A 20245-nucleotide genomic window follows, 5' to 3' on the forward strand; every position below is an offset into this window, starting at 1 on the left:
ACATACCAAAGTACGTGCCCTTAGCGTACTATCACTTGCAGAAAACATCGTTTCGATATCTGGAAACGTTCAGGAACTAAAAGGTGTGTTACGTCTTACTTGACTCATCCCGTGTATGTATGCACTCTTAGAGGCCATAATTTGGCAGATAGATAAAAGTAGTTGAAGATGTGTGATTCATCAAGCAGGATAAGTTCCTAAGTATTGAGGCCAACAGCAACGCTCATTGGCCGTAGTCAATCTTAGCCAAAGTGGAGACATTTGATTTACTGTGAGGACTAATTCTAGAGAAGTAGGCACATAGCTTTCACAGAGGGAGGATGTTTCTCCGGTTGCTCTGACAGTTTTAGAAACGTGCTCAGTCATTGTAGTCTAAAGAGGGTACAGACATGAATAACTGAAAAATTTCCTTTTTTCATGCAAATCGTAATACTATGTGGCGGGACCATCCGACTGCCGTGTCATCCTCAGAGGAGGATGCGGATAGGATGGGCGTGGGGTCAGCACACCGCTCTCCTGGTCGTCATGAGGGTGACCGAAGCCGCTACTAATCGGTCGAGTAGCTCCTCAATTGGCATCACGAGGCTGAGTGCACCCCGAAAAATGGCAACAGCGCATGGCGGCCTGGGTGTTCACCTATCCAAGTGCCGACAACGCCCGACAGCGCTTAAACTGCAAAAAGGGAATCGGAAACTACGCGGACCTGAAGAAGATGGCAAAAGACAGGAGAGCGTAGAGAACTACCATTTTAAAATCTGCATTTGGGCAAACACAAATGATAAAATATAAACACCGGAAGTAGGACTACTCACATTTTCCTTTGTTCTTGCTTTTAGCAATTTATTGTCCATATCAGGCCTTGCTCTCACAGAATTAATTCTTTCTCCTTGAAATTCATTAAGTTCAAATAGCTTTCTAAGAAATTCCTACCTTTTACTCTCCCGTGCCTTCATTGATTTAGACTGCGTTTCCAGGTGCCGTCGTCTGAAAGCTTCCTTGACTGGAGTATCAGTTAGGACGGCAATGCAAAATAGTGTATAAACGTGCTGCAAGGGAACTGTTCCACCCCATGTTTGGATTAGTTACGAAACTACAGCAGTAGCTTTCAGACTTTCAAATTATACAAATGTTCCTTGTAAAGTGAAAAATCTGTTGTAGACGAATGTATATTTATCTATTCACAGTTCTGGATGATATGCGCCTAGGAGCTTCGATGTTTGAGTAAAAAAATTTACTCTCATTGCACAAAAACATGCTAAGACGTTCACTCAACTGACGCGTCAAATTTGTGAGAGGAGAGACCTCAGTAGATGGTAGTACTAATCTTCCACTGTCGATAACGCTCTATCAAGAATGATTCCCGAGAAAAGTGCTCTGCTTAAGCGTGCCCCACACGTAAACGTGGCTCGGTCCCCCCTACATACACGCAAGTTACGAGACGTATTTTGAACTTGCGATTTTCCATTCAGTCATACTACTGTCTAATGCGAAGAGTAACACAGAAGAAACTGAGGACATTCCGTTACTATAATTTTTTTCAGATGGTTAATGGGATATTTTGGATGTTACGTACCAAATAAATATAAGTTGGTCTGAAGTATTCCAAACATAAGTTGGTTCCCAGATACGATGTTGCCGAAGGATGGTCCACACCGTACACAATTAATGATAACGGTAGAATGAGTAATTATTTCGAGGTAATCCTGCAGTGTACGGGGTTTAGTAACAGAACTAGTGGATTGTCGAATTTAGTATATGTTGAGGTGTTGCCTGCAATATGTCATAGAAGACGAGTGCTTTTTTAAAAATAATTATCACCCTTAGTGCTCAAATACTGCATTGTACTGAATGACGTGAATTATAGTTTATTACTTATTAACCTGCTGTAACAGCAGCAATGTTTGCAAGTTATTTTAAGTTAATTCTTCCTTTTTATGATCAATATGTCCTCCGAAGCTCTTCGTTAAATAATATTTGTAGCCTCTGAAGTCGTTACCTGAGGTTCTCCTTATTCGCAGAAAAGTATTGTACTCAAGCACCGTGTATTACTTTGATTAAGAACAAGAAGACTGACGAATATCCATACACGCGAGTCTCTCAATTCGAATTAAAAACTTCCTGGGGCTGTGGAGGGGACTTAATAGTTACAGTTCTGATAAATAAGCCATGCCCCGAAATCGGTGTAAATTAAGTTTGAAGTTTTGAAAACTTTCAAATATCCCATTTTGCGGTACCGACACATCGAAAACAATCTGCTCTGACCTGATCGGAAACAGAAAGTGCTACTAATGTGCTGTTTTCACATTATGGACTGGTAGTCAGAGGCTCGTATTGTTATCCAATACGCAGGTCGTAATAATGCTTAGAAAGTGTATTTTTATGCAAGCATACACTTTTTAAATAGAACAATGCCTATTTAAGAGAACAAACTAAAATTAGGGTAAACTAGAATGTCAGTGGTGTTTTTTGTAGGATTCTAGTGCGAGTCGTTTACGAGACATCATAAACCGAGCGAGGTGGCGCAGTGGTTAGCACCCTGGACTCGCATTCGGGAGGACGACGGTTCAATCCCGCGTCCAGCCATCCTGATTTACGTTTTCCGTAATTTCGCTAAATCACTTCAGGCAAATGTCGGGATGGTTCCTTTGAAAGGGCACGGCCGACTTCCTTCCCCATCCTTCCCTAATCCGATGAGATCGATGGCCTCGCTGGTTGGTCTCTTCCACCAAATCAATCGACCAACCACACACTAAACAACAACACAAGTGTATACGCTAGTTAGGTGGATTCGCACCAGTAACGAGACAATTCGCCATCACAGATTGTGTTCAAAATGACCACCAGCAGCGGCAATAATCGTTTCCAGTCTGGTATGGAATGACTGCTACACACGTGCTAGTTTTTCAGCGAAGAGGTCCGAGCTGGCTGCAGTAATACGTCGTTTCATATCATCAGGTGTAGTTGGTGCGTCCTTGTAGACATCGTTTTACAGCATTCTCCACAGAAAGGAGTCTACAGGCGTCAAATCCAGGAAACGGGTCAAGGTACAGGTCCTCTGCCTCCAATCGAACGATTTGGAAACAATTCGTGAAGACATTCTGTAGTACTTTGTGCACTGTAGGCTGGACAGCCATCATGTTGGTACTACAGGTTTATCCTAGTCTGCAGAGGAAAGTTTTCTAGCATTCTTGGGAGATGGTCTGTTACAAGTTGGGCGTTCAGTATCCCGTCTATGAAAAACGGGCTTATGAGCTGATGGTTCACTATCCCACACCACACGTTTACTCACCATGGTCGCTGACGTTCCACTTGACAGAGCCAACGGGGATTGTCAACAGACCAGCAGCGCATGTTCCGACGGTTTATATGGCCATGATTGATAAACGTGGCTTCATCACTAAACGAGATACCTGATACATCTGGAGTCTCAGTGCCCATGTATAGAAGTTAACACGTTTCTCCTAATCGTTTCCATACAGCTCTAGATGGAGAGAGATGTGATAGGAATGGAAACTATGTCGACGTAGAATGCGTAGGACACTTGTCTGACTTATACCACTTCGTAGTGCGACTGCGTGGAAGCTAAGGAGCCGATCAACAGCAGCAGCAAGAACATTAATTTCCCTCTCTTCTGTCGTCACTTGTTTCCTTCTGTTAAATTGACTAGGTGTTCCACTACCACATTCACGTAAATGATTGAAGAGGTTGATAAATATTTGTCGAGATGGTTGACGTCTATTGGGATAACTTGTTGCTTACACTGTACAAGAACGAACTGCATTCGTCTTACTCTCTTCATACACCATGAGCATATCGGCTTTTTCTGCATTCGTAAATCACATCGTCCTCTCAAGACCTACTGATTGGACTGTTACACACAAACTAGCAACTCGCGGCGCACTCAAGGAACACACAAGCACACTGTAAGCAAACATAACAAAATCGTACCTAGGAACGACACAGACAAGTGGCAGTGTGGAAACTTTTGAAGATACCTTAACTCGTAAACGACTCGCACTAGAATAACGCAGCGAACACTACTAACATTCAAATTTACCCTAATATTAGTTTGTTAGTGTCAATAGGCATTTTTGCATTTGAAAAAGTGGATATTTGCACAAAAAATACCCTTTGTAAGTAGTAATACAATTTTTTTATTGGCTAACAATACGAGCCCCTGACTACCAATGCATTTTGTGAAACCCACGCATCAATATCGCTTTCCTTTCTGCAATATTTGCGGTGAAAGTTTTAGGTGACTCTCCCGTATACACTATCCACGAAGCCTCGTACACCACAGTCAACCCCTCTATTTGCGAACATACCTGTTTCTCGTAGTCATTGTTGTAATTGGCCGAAAATGGTATGTGGTGGGCTGAGGTGATCCAGAAAATGTTCTAAGATATATGCGTTGTTCAGCTCTACCATTAAGTCAGATCAACGTCACAGTTGAGAATGGTGACAATCTACACCATTTTAAACTGGAAGCTCACTCAGTGTCGCTTTTCTGAATGGTGATTGTTAGCTGCATTAAATCTAATCTTTTGCAAATAATTACAAATGGCTCTGAGCACTATGGGACTCAACTCCTGAGGTCATTAGTCCCCTAGAACTTAGAACTAGTTAAACCTAACTAACCTAAGGACATCACACACATCCATGCCCGAGGCAGGATTCGAACCTGCGACCGTAGCCGGCTCGCGGTTCCAGACTGCAGCGCCTAGAACCGCACGGCCACTTCGCCCGGCTGCAAATAATTACACCATCTGATGAAACTACTAACAGTTTTTGCAGAAAAAGTAGCTACATTTCGATAAATATGTCCATACTGGAGATGCTGCCGTAGATATAAAAAATTTCTGTTCTGTCTATTATCTAATAAAAAGTTTCATAATTTCGTAAAGCAATGTAACTTTGTAGAGCTTTCAAAACACGTTCTCCGTATTAAATTAGGTCACAATTGTAACGCAGAGTAAATAGTAACAAAAATAAATGTAGTTGAACTTGTTTTGTTTATAACTGAATAAAAATTACAGTAATACTGCACAGGGTGCTTCAGATTTATCGTGCAGACAATTTTTCTTGGAAAGAGCAAGTCAGATTTTTTCGGGTAAAATGTATTTGGGACAAATCAATAAGGGCGAATAGAATGGTGAAACGTATATTTCTGGAATTTGTTGGAAAATAGAGAAAGCAAAATCAACTTTAAAATTCAAATGAGAACTTGTGTAAAATTATCGCTGTTGAAACGAGCTTGAACATCTCATCTCTAAAATGTGATTTCTTGTATTTCACGTCGTTTCTGGGATATAATCAAAAAACTCGACGTAGAGCTGCCGAAACATATTTTACCCAATAAATACCGGGCGCACTGTTTCAGTTATAAGGTGCCTATAAGATAAAACTGAAGCATCACGTGTATTATTGACGAAAATGTGATAAATTACAACTCTGTGAGAAAATTATATTTTTAGAACGTAATCTTCCAACAGGTGAAAGAAAATCTGAATACATAGAGCTTGCCATTTAATAAATGTTATATTCCCGACTGGCAGTGCAACTTTTATATAGGAGAAGGTGTTGGACTTTGAGGATAGTGTACCTAGGAAAAGTGATGTTTCCTGATTGGTACTACAATTTAGTGACCGATTTTGGAAACACACGAAGGAATGTGCAGTAGTGGCTTCGACAATCAGTTTCCAGAGTTTCCTACTGTTTTCGTTTTGGTGAGACAGGAGGTTCTGCTTTGTGCAGAATTTCTAAGTATTTTTGCGTCTACACATTTAAGTGCTGCATCATACTCGTATATTAAAGTTATTTGGATGACGTTGTTAATTCCTCAGTTTCATAATTTTTATGGCGAGTAAAGTTTGAGATATATTTGAAACTATTTATATTAATGTGAACAGTTAAGCCATACTTCGTCAGTCACGTACCCTTTTGTATTTTGAAACGGAAGAAAGGCTTCTGCCGTGGAACATGTGATAGTTGCAAAGTTGCAAATGAACTAAATTTCTTTAGCATCTTACCAACTTTATCTGACACAAAATGGAAATTTGAATCAGTTTGCATCACCATCCACTTAAAAATGTATTTAACTTGTAACGGATCATTAGTGTAGTAGAGTAATATTGGAACAGATTATTAAATACAGTATCGACATGATTTTTTCGATAGAAACGGTGTTAAAGTTCGATAGAAATGTGATACAGGACCAAAGTTAAACTTTGAAGCATTTTTTCGATTTGGAAAAACCTTACATTTCTGGAGTAATTTTTGTAATTTCAGAAAAAGGCTGCTACACACGATAGGTGAATGCTATCATTTAAAAATGGAACAATAAAATATATCAAACGTCTCTTACACAGGATAAAGTATGAAAAGTTTTCCGTGGCACAACACTTTCTCCTATCGCATGCCGCTAGACGAATAAGATGCAAGTATTTTTGCATCGCCAAGCAAGGAGGGGCACCGCTCACGACACCTTACTTACATTCTACAAGATGGGGTGGCAAATTCCCGGCTGGACACAATGATTTCTGCTGTAACTACGCAAGGTATTTTTGTGAAACTGTGTATCACACACTACAAGCAGATAATAACAAATTACACAGCTACATAGGACGTTACATAACGAAGGAAATGATTCGCACAATATTTTTCGCCTCAAGAAACTTATTCACAATCTCATCTTAAGCACGGTCACCCAAACCTGTCTATACCGCTAAGTAGTGAACTTCCTTTTTCATCAGTCTCTTTATGACTGAAGGCCAGACAACAGCATGTGACGTAATTCTGTTAATTTCTTCGCCCTTTTTGTAAATTAAACATCGACTAGGTACACTCTATCTATATGTAATCGATTGATTTAGGGGGGAGGCTTTATCCACATCATCATCTAAATTATTGTGTATTCAAAGTTGGTCCTGATGTAAAATAAGTCACTTTCGGCTGCTATATGCAGGGTAATCACGTGAACTCGTGTAGAGATTTCGATATGGTTTTGTCTAATAGATACACTGACTCACGATGAAGATTTTTGTGTATAATTTGCAAATAATTCATATAAATTGTCTGAATTATGATTAATTAAATTTCCTCGTCACTGTATAAACAATTCCTATTCCATCCTCAACTGGAAAACAACCGCCATAACGCGGGAGAGCGGCAGTGATTTGAGAGCTGCAAGCACATTAGAATTGCAAATGACACGGGGGTCTAGCGGTAGAGTGTGTGGCCGGAAATCGAAATGTTGCCGAATGGAATTCCAGTTGGGCCACTTTCCTTCAGTTTTATTTTTAACCTAGCATTCACCTCTCAATGATCTGGAAACGAAACGTGGCTTAGACTACACATAAGTCTGCAGAGGCATTTTCTCCGGTTGAGATGCAGCTTTGCTTCGTTTATATAATGAAAGTCTTGCAGCGCTGCAGGACATGAGCCAACAATCAGCTTTCAGCTATCCTTGGATAATCAAACATAGATGCGAACATGATTCTTTGCGTGGTAGGGTGAAAATTCTGTCACAAAGGGTCCGTGACACAAAATTGCGGCAATAAGCCTCAATAATGAACTTGTGTGTCCTAAGCTTTACAACAGGAGTGTTGTCACGGCTACACATTTACATTGAGTGTTTTTTTCTTTTTCTTGTTATTTCTTTGCGGCCTTCAGACTTGGTTCAGCCAGCCTCCGACGTATAATATGTTATAAATCTTCGTTACATTTATAAACTTAATTCCTATGCTCGCATATTTTTGTGCATTCAGGGTAATCTCAGGAAGTAGTGATTTTGCTACAGTTTTTATTAACAGAATATCGATTCACGAGAAAGTTTTGCGTATATCTCTACATGTATAAAAGGAAGTTCCCTGCTCCCTTCTTTTTGTACATTCAGGTTAATCTGAGGAACTGCTGTAAAGATTGGCTCTAAGCACTATGGGACCTAACATCTGAGGTCATCAGTCACCTAGACTTAGAACTACTTAAACCTAACTAACCTAACGACATCACACACATCCATGCCCGAGGCAGGACTCGAACCTGCGGCCGTAGGAGCAGCATGCTTCCAGACTGAAGCACCTAGAACCGCTGGACCACAGCGGCCGGATTGCTGTAAAGATTGTGTAACGATTTTTATTAATATGTAAGACTGAATTATGAAAAAGGTATATGTGTATTTTCTTCCTTTCTACGCAAATAAACTGAAGTCACCTGCTCGCTTCATTCTGTATATTTTGTCTAATCTCAGGAACTACTGAAGAGATTATGATAAGAGTTTTATTAATAGGTAGACTGACTTATGTGGAATATTGGTGTAAGTAATTTATAAATATTTCGTTGCAAATTGGCGAAAATAGAAAGAAGTAGTCAATTGCCAGTGTGAAAACGATGGAATCTGGTGGTGAATGGCAGATCTCCTTGGACTCACAGCTCAGCAAGGCACAACTCTATCGTTCATGTAACGACAATATGCGGAATGTGTTCGGCGCTGTGTGCTCAGTGCGCACACGCCTTAACGTGTTCCAATATTATTTGTTTAGACACTTTTAAATTATAATGGAGAACGGGAAACGAGTCTCCAATGGGCAGAAAGAGATTTAGACATTACAAAGATCATAAAGACGTGGTCACAATCTTATTGAATGGGACTCCGAAATTTCTCGCAGACGAACACAGAAGATTTAGAAATACTTGTGCAGATGATTGATGGAAGCATTTCGAAATATGATGATAATTTCAGACAACCAGTTTCTGCTTCCGTCAGATTAGCAATGACAATTCATATCATTAATTCAGTGCAAATTCTTCGAGCAATGGGGAGTGAGTTACTCAACTTGGAAGTACCGTAATAAATATGACCAATAACGAGGAGATAACCATCTCATTCTGTGATGCGAAGCTTATAATGTGAAAGAATCAAATATTATAACCAATAATTTTCCTGCAATCGTTTGAGAACAACTGCATTGCGAGAAAAATGTGAATCTAAAATATGTGGTGTTTCATATTTTATGCTACAGTAAAATATGTTCTGAAAAATTAATTCAGCAACTTAGCCTTGCTTAAATACATTTTGTTCTTTCAACAGTGCAGCAGATGATTTGACATTCAGCTTTCTACTTTCCTTCAGTGGAACCTAGACGGAGATAAATTTCTTTGTGTGGCATGGCGAAAAAGTCAGCCAAAACAGTCCATGACAAAGAATTGTGGCAATGAGTCCTAATAACGCCGCACAGCACGTACTAAGCTTCACAACAGGAGCGCTGTAGCACGAGCTGAACATGTAGATCGGTCAGTTTTTTCTTATCTTTCTTTTATTTGTGCCACCTCAGTTATCCTTCAATACATATTGAATCCTCATACATACATACCCCCATTGTTCCCATACAAAATGTTGTAAACATTATGTGGTTGTAAACATTTTACGTACATCACAATATGCTCTCATCAACGCCGTGAGATTTCACTCCAAACGCCAGTTCTAGATGGAGAACACAACATTCATGCCACTGGTAACCTTCTTGGCGCATGCTGCTTACATCGCTTTAGTTACATGAAAGCGATGATATTCAATTACCTAATATTTTAAACAAAATACGCGACGCCAGACAACTTATCCGGCCATAGATAGTTAATGTCATCCATGTGAGGCTAGGTCATTTTGCAAGTACTTCATAAACATAACAGTGATGTCATTACTTACTGTAGAAAGAGCACATAAGTGTTCTCTGTTTACATTAGGACACCAGCCAAATTAGCGGTCAATTTGCATCAGGGTCAAAGGATATGATGGCCATTTTGTTCTCAAGTGACATAACTGTTTATGCAATGATGATATGCCAGTTGGCCATTTTGTTTACGTAAGGAGATCTGGCAACCATACAGGCTTGAGCTCTTATGGCCAAGCAATAGGATAACACGTGTTTCAATTTCCCGCCGTTTTTAAGTCATCCAGTTGGGCTTGAGAAGTGGGGGAGGAGGTAGGGTTGAGGGGAGAGGGATGATCTTCAACGTAACGTGAATCTGTTTACATAAGGAGATCTGGCAACAATGCAGACTGTGCCTGTAGGTGCTCTGCCCCGTTGCCTTGGGGATGCATCGTCATACTGACACGTATGCTCATACTGCCAAGTTCATTGTAAATTTTTGGTCACTGAAATAAAATCACATACCCTCTCAATTTGTGAAGTTTCATTTTATTTCCTCCTTCCCTTCTGAGTACTTCAGTTTTTTGTCAGGCAATATACACCAACCACATTCTGTTTAACATTTATTTTGATATTTTATGATGATTTTCGTTTTTGTGGATAATTCTTGAAGTTCCTCAGATTCTATTTTGAACCACAGAATCATACTGAAAATTGATCTTCTGTGTCACTGTACATTGTAATGATGATCATTTCTTTCATAAGAAACTTCGTAATTTTGACGTTGGGCCTGGTTGACCTCGTACACATGATGTCACAAGCCACTATAATAAAAGAAGCCCGATTGAAAGTGGGCAGTTACGGGCAGTTCTGTAGGGTGCTCAGTGAGTTAGGCCAGTTACACTACTGGCCATTAAAATTGCTACACCACGAAGATGACGTACTACAGACGCGAAATTTAACCGACAGGAAGAAGATGCTGTGGTATGCAAATGATTAGCTTTGCAGAGCATTCACACAACGTTGGCGCCGGTGGCGACACCCACAACGTGCTGACATGGGCAAAGTTTCCAACCGATTTATCATACACAAACACCAGTTGACCGGCGTTGCCTGGTGAAACGTTGTTGTGGTGCCTCGTGTAAGGAGGAGAAATGCGTACCATCACGTTTCCGACGTTGATAAAGGTCGGATTGTAGCCTATCGCGAATGCGGTTTATCGTATCGCGACATTGCTGTTCGCGTTGGTCGAGATCCAATGACTTTTAGCAGAATATGGAATCGGTGAGTTCAGGAGGGTAATACGGAACGCCGTGCTAGATCCCAACGGCCTCGTGGCCTCGTATCACTAGCAGTCGAGATGACAGACATCTTATCCGCATGGCTGTAACGGATCGTGCAGCCACGTCTCTATCCCTGAGTCAACAGATGGGGACGTTTGCAAGACAACAACCATCTGCACGAACAGTTCGACGACGTTCGCAGCATAATGGACTATCAGCTCGGAGACCATGGCTGCGTTTACCCTTGACGCTGCATCACAGACAGGAGCGCCTGCGATGGTGTACTCAACGACGAACCTGGGTGCACGAATGGCAAAACGTCATTTTTACCGATGAATCCATGTTCTGTTTACAGCATCATGATCGTCGCATCCGTGTGTGGCGACATCGCGGTGAACGCACATTGCAAGCGTGTATTCGTCATCGCCATACTGGCGTATCACCCGGCGTGATGGTATGGGGTGCCATTGGTTACAGGTCTCGGTCACCTCTTGTTCGCATTGACGGCACTTTGAACAGTGGACGTTCCATTTCAGATGTGTTACGACCTGTGCCTCTACCCTTCATTCGACCCCTGCGAAACCCTACATTTGAGCAGGATAATGCACGACCGCATGATGCATGTCCTGTACGGGCCTTTCTGGATACAGAGAATGTTCGACTGCTGCCCTGGACAACACATTCTCCAGATCTCTCACCAACTGAAAACGTCTGGTCAATGGTGGCCGAGCAACTGGCTCGTCACAATACGCCAGTCACTACTCTTGATGAACTGTGGTATCGTGTTGAAGATGCATGGGCAGCTGTAACTGTACACGCCATCCAAGCTCTGTTCGACTCAGTGCGCAGGCGTATCAAGGTCGTTATTACGGCCAGAGGTGGTTGTTCTGGGTACTGATTTCTCAGGATCTATGCACCCAAATTGTGTGAAAATGTAATCACATGTCAGTTGTAGTATGATGCATCTGTCCATTGAATACCAGTGTATCACCTGCATTTCTTCTTGGTGTAGCAATTTTAATGGCCAGTAGTGTACTAGCACAATGGGGTAGCATTAGTTTCAGATGATACTGTGCGTCTTTAATTTTATCAATCGATATGATATATGAAGAGTTTCTCTATTTACAGCATATTTTGTTTCCCATTAAATACAGAAGATTTAGTAAAATATTTATGCGCTGTGTGTGCCAGATAGTTTATCTGCATTTCCCATGAGAGTGACGTTCATGAGGATGTTGGGCAACAGAGGATCGATAGCAAGTGGATCTGGCCAGCGGCTGCTCACATCATACGAATAATGCTATTTCATGTGGCACGTTACAGAGGCACTATACAACTGATTCTGTGGTTCGAGGTCAGTCGCATTGGCAGCAGCCTCTCCTTCATGTGGTTCTCTATGGATTTGAATGGTGATGTCAGTGACTTCTATCCGGAGGATACAGTGGGAGGGACTTTTATTTCCTCTCTGCTGTCACAGTGGCCTATTTCCAGCAGCAAATATTTAAATCTCCTGAAGCCCAAGCCCATTTTGTCTGTGATTTTCTCCTTGACAGATACTCCACGTATACGTTGAAGTACTACAGACTGGAAGTTAATAATTATGGACGTAGGAGTTCCTCAGTGGTCAGTGGTACCGAGCGAGGTTTCGTATTCAGGAGATGTGAGGCTCAAATCATCGTCCAGTGACTCAAATTTAATTTCCGTGATTTTCATGAAACTCTTCAGGTGGGTACCAGGATAGTTGCTTAAGAAAAAAAAGAAAAAAGAAAAAAAAGGTTGCAAATATTTTCCCAACCTTGTGTAATAAGAGCATGCGCTCTTTATCTACCGACGTCGACATCAATTGAAAAGTATTTCTGATCTTCAGTTGGATCCGTAACTAACTGACGAGAAATCTTTATATAAGAGTAAACTTGACGAGAAATCTTTATGTAAGATTAACTACTACCTCCATGAACGGTGAGAGTGGATGGAGCAGAACTCTACTGTAACAATTTTGTTTCTAGCAAACGTAGAGCCTTTCTTATGCTTCAGAAGTTTTCCCTTATTAACGCTTCTAATTCTAACGCTCTTACGTTTTTTAAAACCCGTTTTTAATGTTGTTGTCAATGGTATTACAAGTCCACCAACCTCTATTTCTCATGTTTTGTCTCCTTTCACCACTCTTTGATTTAATTTTCAGTTATCGTCTTGATTTCACTTAAAAGTATATTTAAACATATCCCTGTATCACTATTTCTTGCTTTGTTTCCTCTATCCGCAGTGATTACAATTTTTATATCTCTTTTTTCCCGTCGTGCAGAAATCCCGTCTGTTCCGTCCTTTAATGCATTCCATCGTTCCCCACCAGGTTTATCTTCGGCACTTACTGACCTTCAGCTGAATTTTTCGTAAACTTTTAACTAATATAATTATTTATTTTACTAGAATCTCGTTTTTGTGCCATGTCTTCTTCTTATTCATAGACTCACAGGAAGGCTAAACTGTTACCACATTTAATTTCAAATGATGTCTTCATTTGAGTGAATTTGTCGTTGCAGTAACATTTGTTTTTAAATCTGTCTAAATTTGTGGCCTAGTGGTTTACAAGTAACGTCCCAATATAAGTTTCAACAGCTCCCTGGCTGAATTTCTTGACGGTGAAATAATATTTTTTTCACGTTATGAGACTTTCAATTCTGACAATGGTAATTTACGTCGTGGTTAAGATTTCGGCTTGAATTGTGCGCAACGTTAACAAGCTGAGAGACGATTAGGACATATTACCTCTAACAACTACATCTAGTTATAATTCCAGACCAGCCGTAGAACTGACGACTGATGTACGTTAATTTACCTGTTCTCTCCCTGAGACTCTTTATCTAATGCTTCTCTTGCTTGCTTCTACTGTTAGAAATTCTAAAAAAAACCAAAAAAAACGCACATACAAATTTGCTTAAAGTGTTTGAAGATCTTGATAAAGATTATCTCTTTCATTCTTTACCGAACAGTAAATTTTCTGTTAATCCTACTCTCTACAAAGACATTTCACATTCACACTACAATGAATTTATGAAACTTTGATGTATTGTATACTATTATAAACTTTCCTAAATTTTTGTCGCTCTGATTAGATTTTTTTTTTAATGTCTGACGTCAAAGAGAGAAAATAAATCGGTAAGATGTTTCATGGTGTAGGCATATTTTTGGTTGTGATACACGTAATCCTATCGATGTGCTTATGACAGAGATTGATACATTTTTCTGTCTTTTATGTTTTTAACGTGTTGAAGCGAATGATGGTAACTGGTCGCTAACTGTACCATCTTTTTATTTTAATTCGCTTGCCTTGTTCATATCCAGCTTCAACTTTTTCCTCTCACTCTCTGTACACATTATAATTTTCTCGACATCTACGAATTTTAAACAGTCCTTATTCTAGCTGTTGAGGGCAAGTGTTTCACTCCCGGTAGTTGAACCCAATAAAGCTCTAACATAGACATCTAGCTGACGTCCACAAAATCATGGGAAAATGTTGCGATTGAGTGAAGAAATCGTGAAAGCAAACTACCATGTTTTTTTGAGAATATATTTTACAGCATTAGAGAAATGATTTCATATTTTACGGTGCTTACTTATGTTACTGATCGTTACAGAAGAATCTACGTTTAAAACTTCGCAGATTCGTCTGCTATAGCACACTGTATCTTAGGATACCGGAATAGTATACAAGCAACATCGGTTCCTTACTGAGTTCTTGTGTTACAAATACTTGTCGTCTTTGATATTTTAATACGGAATGCTTTCGCTGAAACTGATGTTAATGGGCATACAGATTGAAATACGCAATTGCAGCGGGAAAAGGTAATCTCCTCTTCGATGAACGCGCCGAGCGTTTCCGCTGAGTCGTCTTTCTCGGTCAAGAACAGCAGGTAACTCCTGCAGCACGTGACCTTCTCGTTTCACGGCAGACGCTCACCCGAGGTTATTGCCTGCTTCACAGCAAGAGAAAAACTTGCGCCATGGTGCTGGTCGGAGTAGTGACCCAGGCGAATTCTTGTAGAGCTGGCAATGAGACCAAGGAGAGCCTTTCAGGAAACCGGAGCTATGCGGAAAGGCGCTGCGACCAAGGCCAGCCCGTGCAGGGTGTGCTGGTCCACACCTCACGAAAGCCCAACTCCGTCCACTTGAAAGGCACATAACCAATGAACGTGCACCTGTAATTTAACCGAGCAGTGAAGCCATCTACTCCTTTATGAATAAAGGAGTCATATCGGTATGAGAAACACTGCAATTCCGTCGCAGAGAGGATTATTTTAGCACAGGTTAAACGAAAAAAAAAACGACTACATTCAAGAACTATGAATCTAGTTGTACCTGACAGGTTTCACACAGATGAAATTATTTGCAAGTTTCTAACGTCAGTTGGAAAAGTGAAAATGTGTTTCAGGAAAAGTTAAATACAGCAGTTAGCTGTTTGAAGGTTAAATTGAATATCACAGTGTTACACTAGGCACTCTACTGGCGACTGCAGGTATGGTTTGCATTCTGTCGATTTAGGAACTGTCTTCCAGGGAGACAGTCACAGGTATACCATAGTTTAAAGTGGAGTACGAATAACGGCCTAGCTTTCCACCCACACAAAGTATTCCATGAAATGAATCGAAAATAAATCTATGGAATGAAGTGTTGTCGAATACTGAACACTCAGATTTTTAAAATGAGTTTTACCAACTGAACTACTTATAATTTGCAAGATGTTGTTGAGACTATGGAGGACAGCTATCGTGATTAAATTGAATATCTGGTACTGTGATGTAAAAATTACGGAAACTTATGAATCTTACCTCTCGAGCTCATCTCCAAGGCGCTTCGACTTGTCGGTTTCCAACGGCTCACGTAAATCCTCTTCGGTAAGAGATTCCTTGTAGCTTTTCCACGCAAGGTTTCTCATCCACCTGCGAAATAAATTTGTTTTCGTTATTTTAAATTTCTTCAGGACTAAGGTTTAGAGGTTACCCAAGCGTTTTGTGAGTCACGTAGGATATCATTGGTGTCAGTCCTGACTTAGTTAACAACATGGGTGGAACGTTTTTATCCAAATATGTACCTAAGGACATCACACACATCCTGCCTCAGCAGCCAGATACACTTGTGACAATTGCGGCAAGAGATGCCGTGCTGCCATTGGCTTGACAAGTCATATGAAAAAATGCAACCCATAAACACACAGACACTGCAACAGTCATCTACCAGATGTCGTGGCCAATATATATATATATAGTTATCATTTTATTATATATGTCAATATCTAGTTTTTATACGAGACATATGGTCAGATTTATGTAAGTGGAAGCTATAGGTGTACGAACAACATTAGCGTACGTATGAGTTGCTGAAATTGTAAGCTACGAGTACAGGGCACATGAGCAGTGGGTAATAAGCACACAACGAACGACAGCTATTTTTACATTTGTAACTTAATACAACAACTGACATTATTGTTCTCTCGGTTGACTACACAATCGAAACGGGATGATATAATCCTGCAACTGTCTACATTGTCTGCCTTTGTTTTTTTTTGAGCAACAGTTTTCGCAAAATAAAACAAATTAAAAATAAGACAAGTCACAAACTTAAATGTCGAATGTGCTGAAACTTAGTCATAGAATAAATAGGTGACAATGCATAACTTAAAGGTGGAAATTTAGTTTCAGACAGGGAATTAGTGTTCTAACTGTAAATTTACGCGTGAAATGTACTAAATAACCACGCTACTTTAGCAAAATGCAGGTAACGCTGAGACAGATTTTATTTCCCCAGGAAAAAAAAAAGTACGCAGCATGAAGCTACTGGTCACGCTAGTGCCTACCAGCTTCATAGTGCGTAAATATAATTCTTTTTTCAAAAAGCTGCTCTCATACGCCGGCCGGGGTGGCCGAGCGGTTCTAGGCGCTACAGTCTGCAACCGCGATACCGCTACGGTCTCAGGTTCGAATCCTGCCTCGGGCATGGATGTGTGTGATGTCCTTAGTTTAGTTAGATTTAAGTAGTTCTATGTTCTAGGGGATTGATGACCTCATAAGTTAAGTCCCATAGTGCTCAGAGCCATTTGAACCACACGGCTGCTGTCTGCTGTTGACTTACACAACACATAATTTCCACTTGAAGTTGTGGCATACCAGCTCAGTGCACCATGAAAAAATAAAAATCAGTCTTATTGAGTTTCTTTTTCTGCCCAAGTGATCACACTATAAAGTGATCTACAAATATAGAATATAATAAAAACTTTCTCTTTACATTTGTTTGAAGCGCAAGTGGAAAGAGTGATCTTTTTGTGTTGATGCAGATTACAGCGGTCAAAAATTCTGCCAGGAAATATTCCTCTGAGACTGCCAATGAAGAAGCTGAAATAATCCCTTTTCATAAAAATTATTCTTCTCTATCAGATTCAAAATACTACAAAAAGGTATTTACAAGTACGTTTTTCTTGAATGGTTTATATTTTCAGCGGGAAATTTCAGTGGAGAGACATTTCCCTTGTGAAGAGTAAATTGTGTTGCATATGGAAGATGATACTTCAGTATTCGCAACAACAGCCGCAACTCATTCACAACACAACACAATCAACGTCAAAAACATATCCTTGTTAAACGAAATAAGAAATTAAAAGAACGAGGCAGCCCCATAGTAATACTTGCGGCTTACGAAACGGGGTAGAAAGTACGGTTTGTTATTCTAACTAGCATCGCGAACTTTTCTACGTTTGCCAGAAGGATACTGCGTAACATTTAATGGTCTCGCCAAGTTCTCAACAACCTACGGCTATTGTGAAACACCAACGTCGTTTTCTTGGAAAGGACAAAGGCAGCAAAGACAGACATGGGTCACGAGAGTACGGCCTCGAATAATTGACCCCGTATATACCGATAACTTCTGTAGGTATCTTATCACAGTAACTTTGCGCAGAAGAAATTAAATTACCATCACAGACATAAACAATATATTTTTATCTTAGTTTATGAATGACATATATAGCTTTCAAGCATCGAAAAACGCGTTCAGTAACGTATCGGGTCTATGATAGCGTGTTTTGGCTTCGCACAGACATGGCGTGATACCAAAAAGATTTATTAGATGTTACGTTGATAAACGTTACTTAATAACATAAGTAACGTGCCATCTTCATTTGAGGAATGGTTTTATTTATACAGTTTTTGAAACTTTTCATGTTTATTCAAACAGATAAATTGGTTTTCGTCGGCTTAACGTCAACAGAAATACGTTCGAAGTTAATGTAGCTTTATAAAGAGTTTGCTGTTTCATTTTCTACCGTTTATAAATGATTGACTGAATTCAAACGTGCTGTATTTCTCTTGAAGAGAGCCCACTCGGAAAACGGCAACCCCGGATGAAAACACTGAGAAATACGATATTTGAAGTTTGCCGATTAGGAAACACCTGACGCTATGGGTATATGTGAAAAACCAGCATGGTACATTTTGTATAAAAATGTAACATTAGGACAGGTTTGTAGAATGTAGGTGACGCATTTTCTGAATAGTAGCCGAAAGCAAATGCAATTTTTTTAGTAAATGATTCTGTTCATACGATCTAGTCGAAAACGATTTTAATTCAATGAAGATATTATGATAGCTCAACTGGGTATTTTGCAGTCATTGTGGAATTGCACTTCAGGGATGCAATCTGCTCACTGAAAAAAATATTGAGCAAACTTCATTGCTCTGAAAGAGGCCTCCGTCGAAAAAAGTTCATGTTCAATCTAAGGAACAGTATCTTCCACCGACAGACATCGCTGCTCGGAGAAAGCAAACAGCACCTGATTGTCTGCAAGTAGCAGAGAGCCGGGATCGAGTTCTGCTGCAGCACAGAGTGTTAAATTTGCACCTACAGTCGAAGCAGCGTATACTCGGCAGAGAGTAAAATAATTCAGTCTCCACCCCATAGTTTTTCCAGATCGTTCCTATAGGATACTGGTATAGTGGTTAACAATGTGGCTGATAAAGTCCACATCCTCTGTTCATTATTAATAATGCAGATTTAATATTATACAGATTCACAACATTATTATTAATTTTTATTCTTAAGCCACAGTTAATAATATTAGCTATTATTAATATTACTCATTAATTAAACGTATTTTATATTAAGTTCATGTAGCTATATTATCCTCTTTCGCACTGGAAATAATAACATTATAAGCTACTGTATTAGTGTTTCAAGGAGAACACAGCTGATTTATGCAACACTACAATGCTACGGATTTTTTAAAAATTGTGTACACATTTTCACCATCTACTCGTAAAGCGTAACGCGCGGTGCACTAGCACGTGAAGCAAGGCGGTGTGTCTTTTCTACCGGGGCTCGCTGAGCGTATTAACCCCCGAGTCTCTAGTACGACGAACCAGGTAGGATGCGATTTCCTCCCGGTTTACCACAGCTGTCTTGGCGACCACGTCCGAAGCTCTGTTTCGCAAGCACATCACTTGAAGAATTAGACAAAGAAAACACAGCGATCACAGTGTGCAGGATTCGCAGACTGATTGGGCACACACACGCTCTTCAGTAATCGGTTAAATATCACTATATCTGGCAAAAAAAAAAAAAAAAAAAGAGCTTGCTACGTCAGAGACAAAGAGTGGGATCAGTGGTATCACAGAACGAGGTGTGAAGAAGAAGCGAACACTCCAAAGACAGCCACTGAATTGTAAACGGATATAAACTCAACTTAATTTTTAGAATGCTTCTGGTAATGTCCAGGTAAATGTCTCAGTGTACACAACACAGTGATATGCTACCGTTTGCCACAGCATGAGGTAAGGCGTGCGATTTTCCGCGATCTTCGGTCTTCCTTTACGGCAGTGAGTTGCATCTGACTTACCAGAAGAAGAGCTTGGAGACGTGCCCGGCAGACGCCTTGGGGCTGGGCCCGGGGAACGGCTTGGCGGCGTTCATCGCGTGTGGTCAGCGCGCCCGCCGCGACGCTTACTATGCCAGCAACCAGCAGCCGGTCGGCCCCTCGCTGACGGACCGTAGCCTTGAAAACGCTTTCGCTGTAAAACCCACCAGCGCGTCGCCCAGACCTGTTGCGTGCGCGAGGGACGGCTTTGCTCTTGCAGGGAGGGGCGCCGCGGGCCGCGCTCGCTGCACAGCCGTTGCTCACGAGCCGTGTTTGGCGTTGAGCCTAGTTCGTGACGAGCCGTCTCACTTGCGACAACCTACTCCGAAGACGTTCTCTCGCTTGCCTCTATCTATTATTACATATTGTGTTTCAAGATGAAACAGGCATACGGTGGTGGGACTAAAATATGGGAA

General features: G+C 40.6%; 1 protein-coding gene across 2 annotated transcripts in view; it reads right to left on the minus strand.

Moving 5' to 3' along the window:
• Positions 1 to 19942, minus strand: part of LOC126470307 (ATP-binding cassette sub-family C member 4-like) — a 264208-nt gene extending 244266 nt beyond the window's left edge. For both annotated transcript variants that reach the window (XM_050098079.1, XM_050098078.1), the window contains exons 1-2: positions 19812 to 19942; positions 15757 to 15867 (exon numbers count right to left, since the gene is read on the minus strand). In XM_050098079.1, the coding sequence (XP_049954036.1) occupies positions 15757 to 15867; positions 19812 to 19885 (185 nt within the window). In that variant the 5' untranslated portion in view covers positions 19886 to 19942. The remainder of the gene's footprint in view (positions 1 to 15756; positions 15868 to 19811) is intronic.
• Between the last annotated feature and the right edge of the window lie 303 nt (positions 19943 to 20245).

This window comes from Schistocerca serialis, chromosome 3 (assembly GCF_023864345.2).
Source record: "Schistocerca serialis cubense isolate TAMUIC-IGC-003099 chromosome 3, iqSchSeri2.2, whole genome shotgun sequence".
Lineage (NCBI taxonomy): Eukaryota > Metazoa > Arthropoda > Insecta > Orthoptera > Acrididae > Schistocerca > Schistocerca serialis.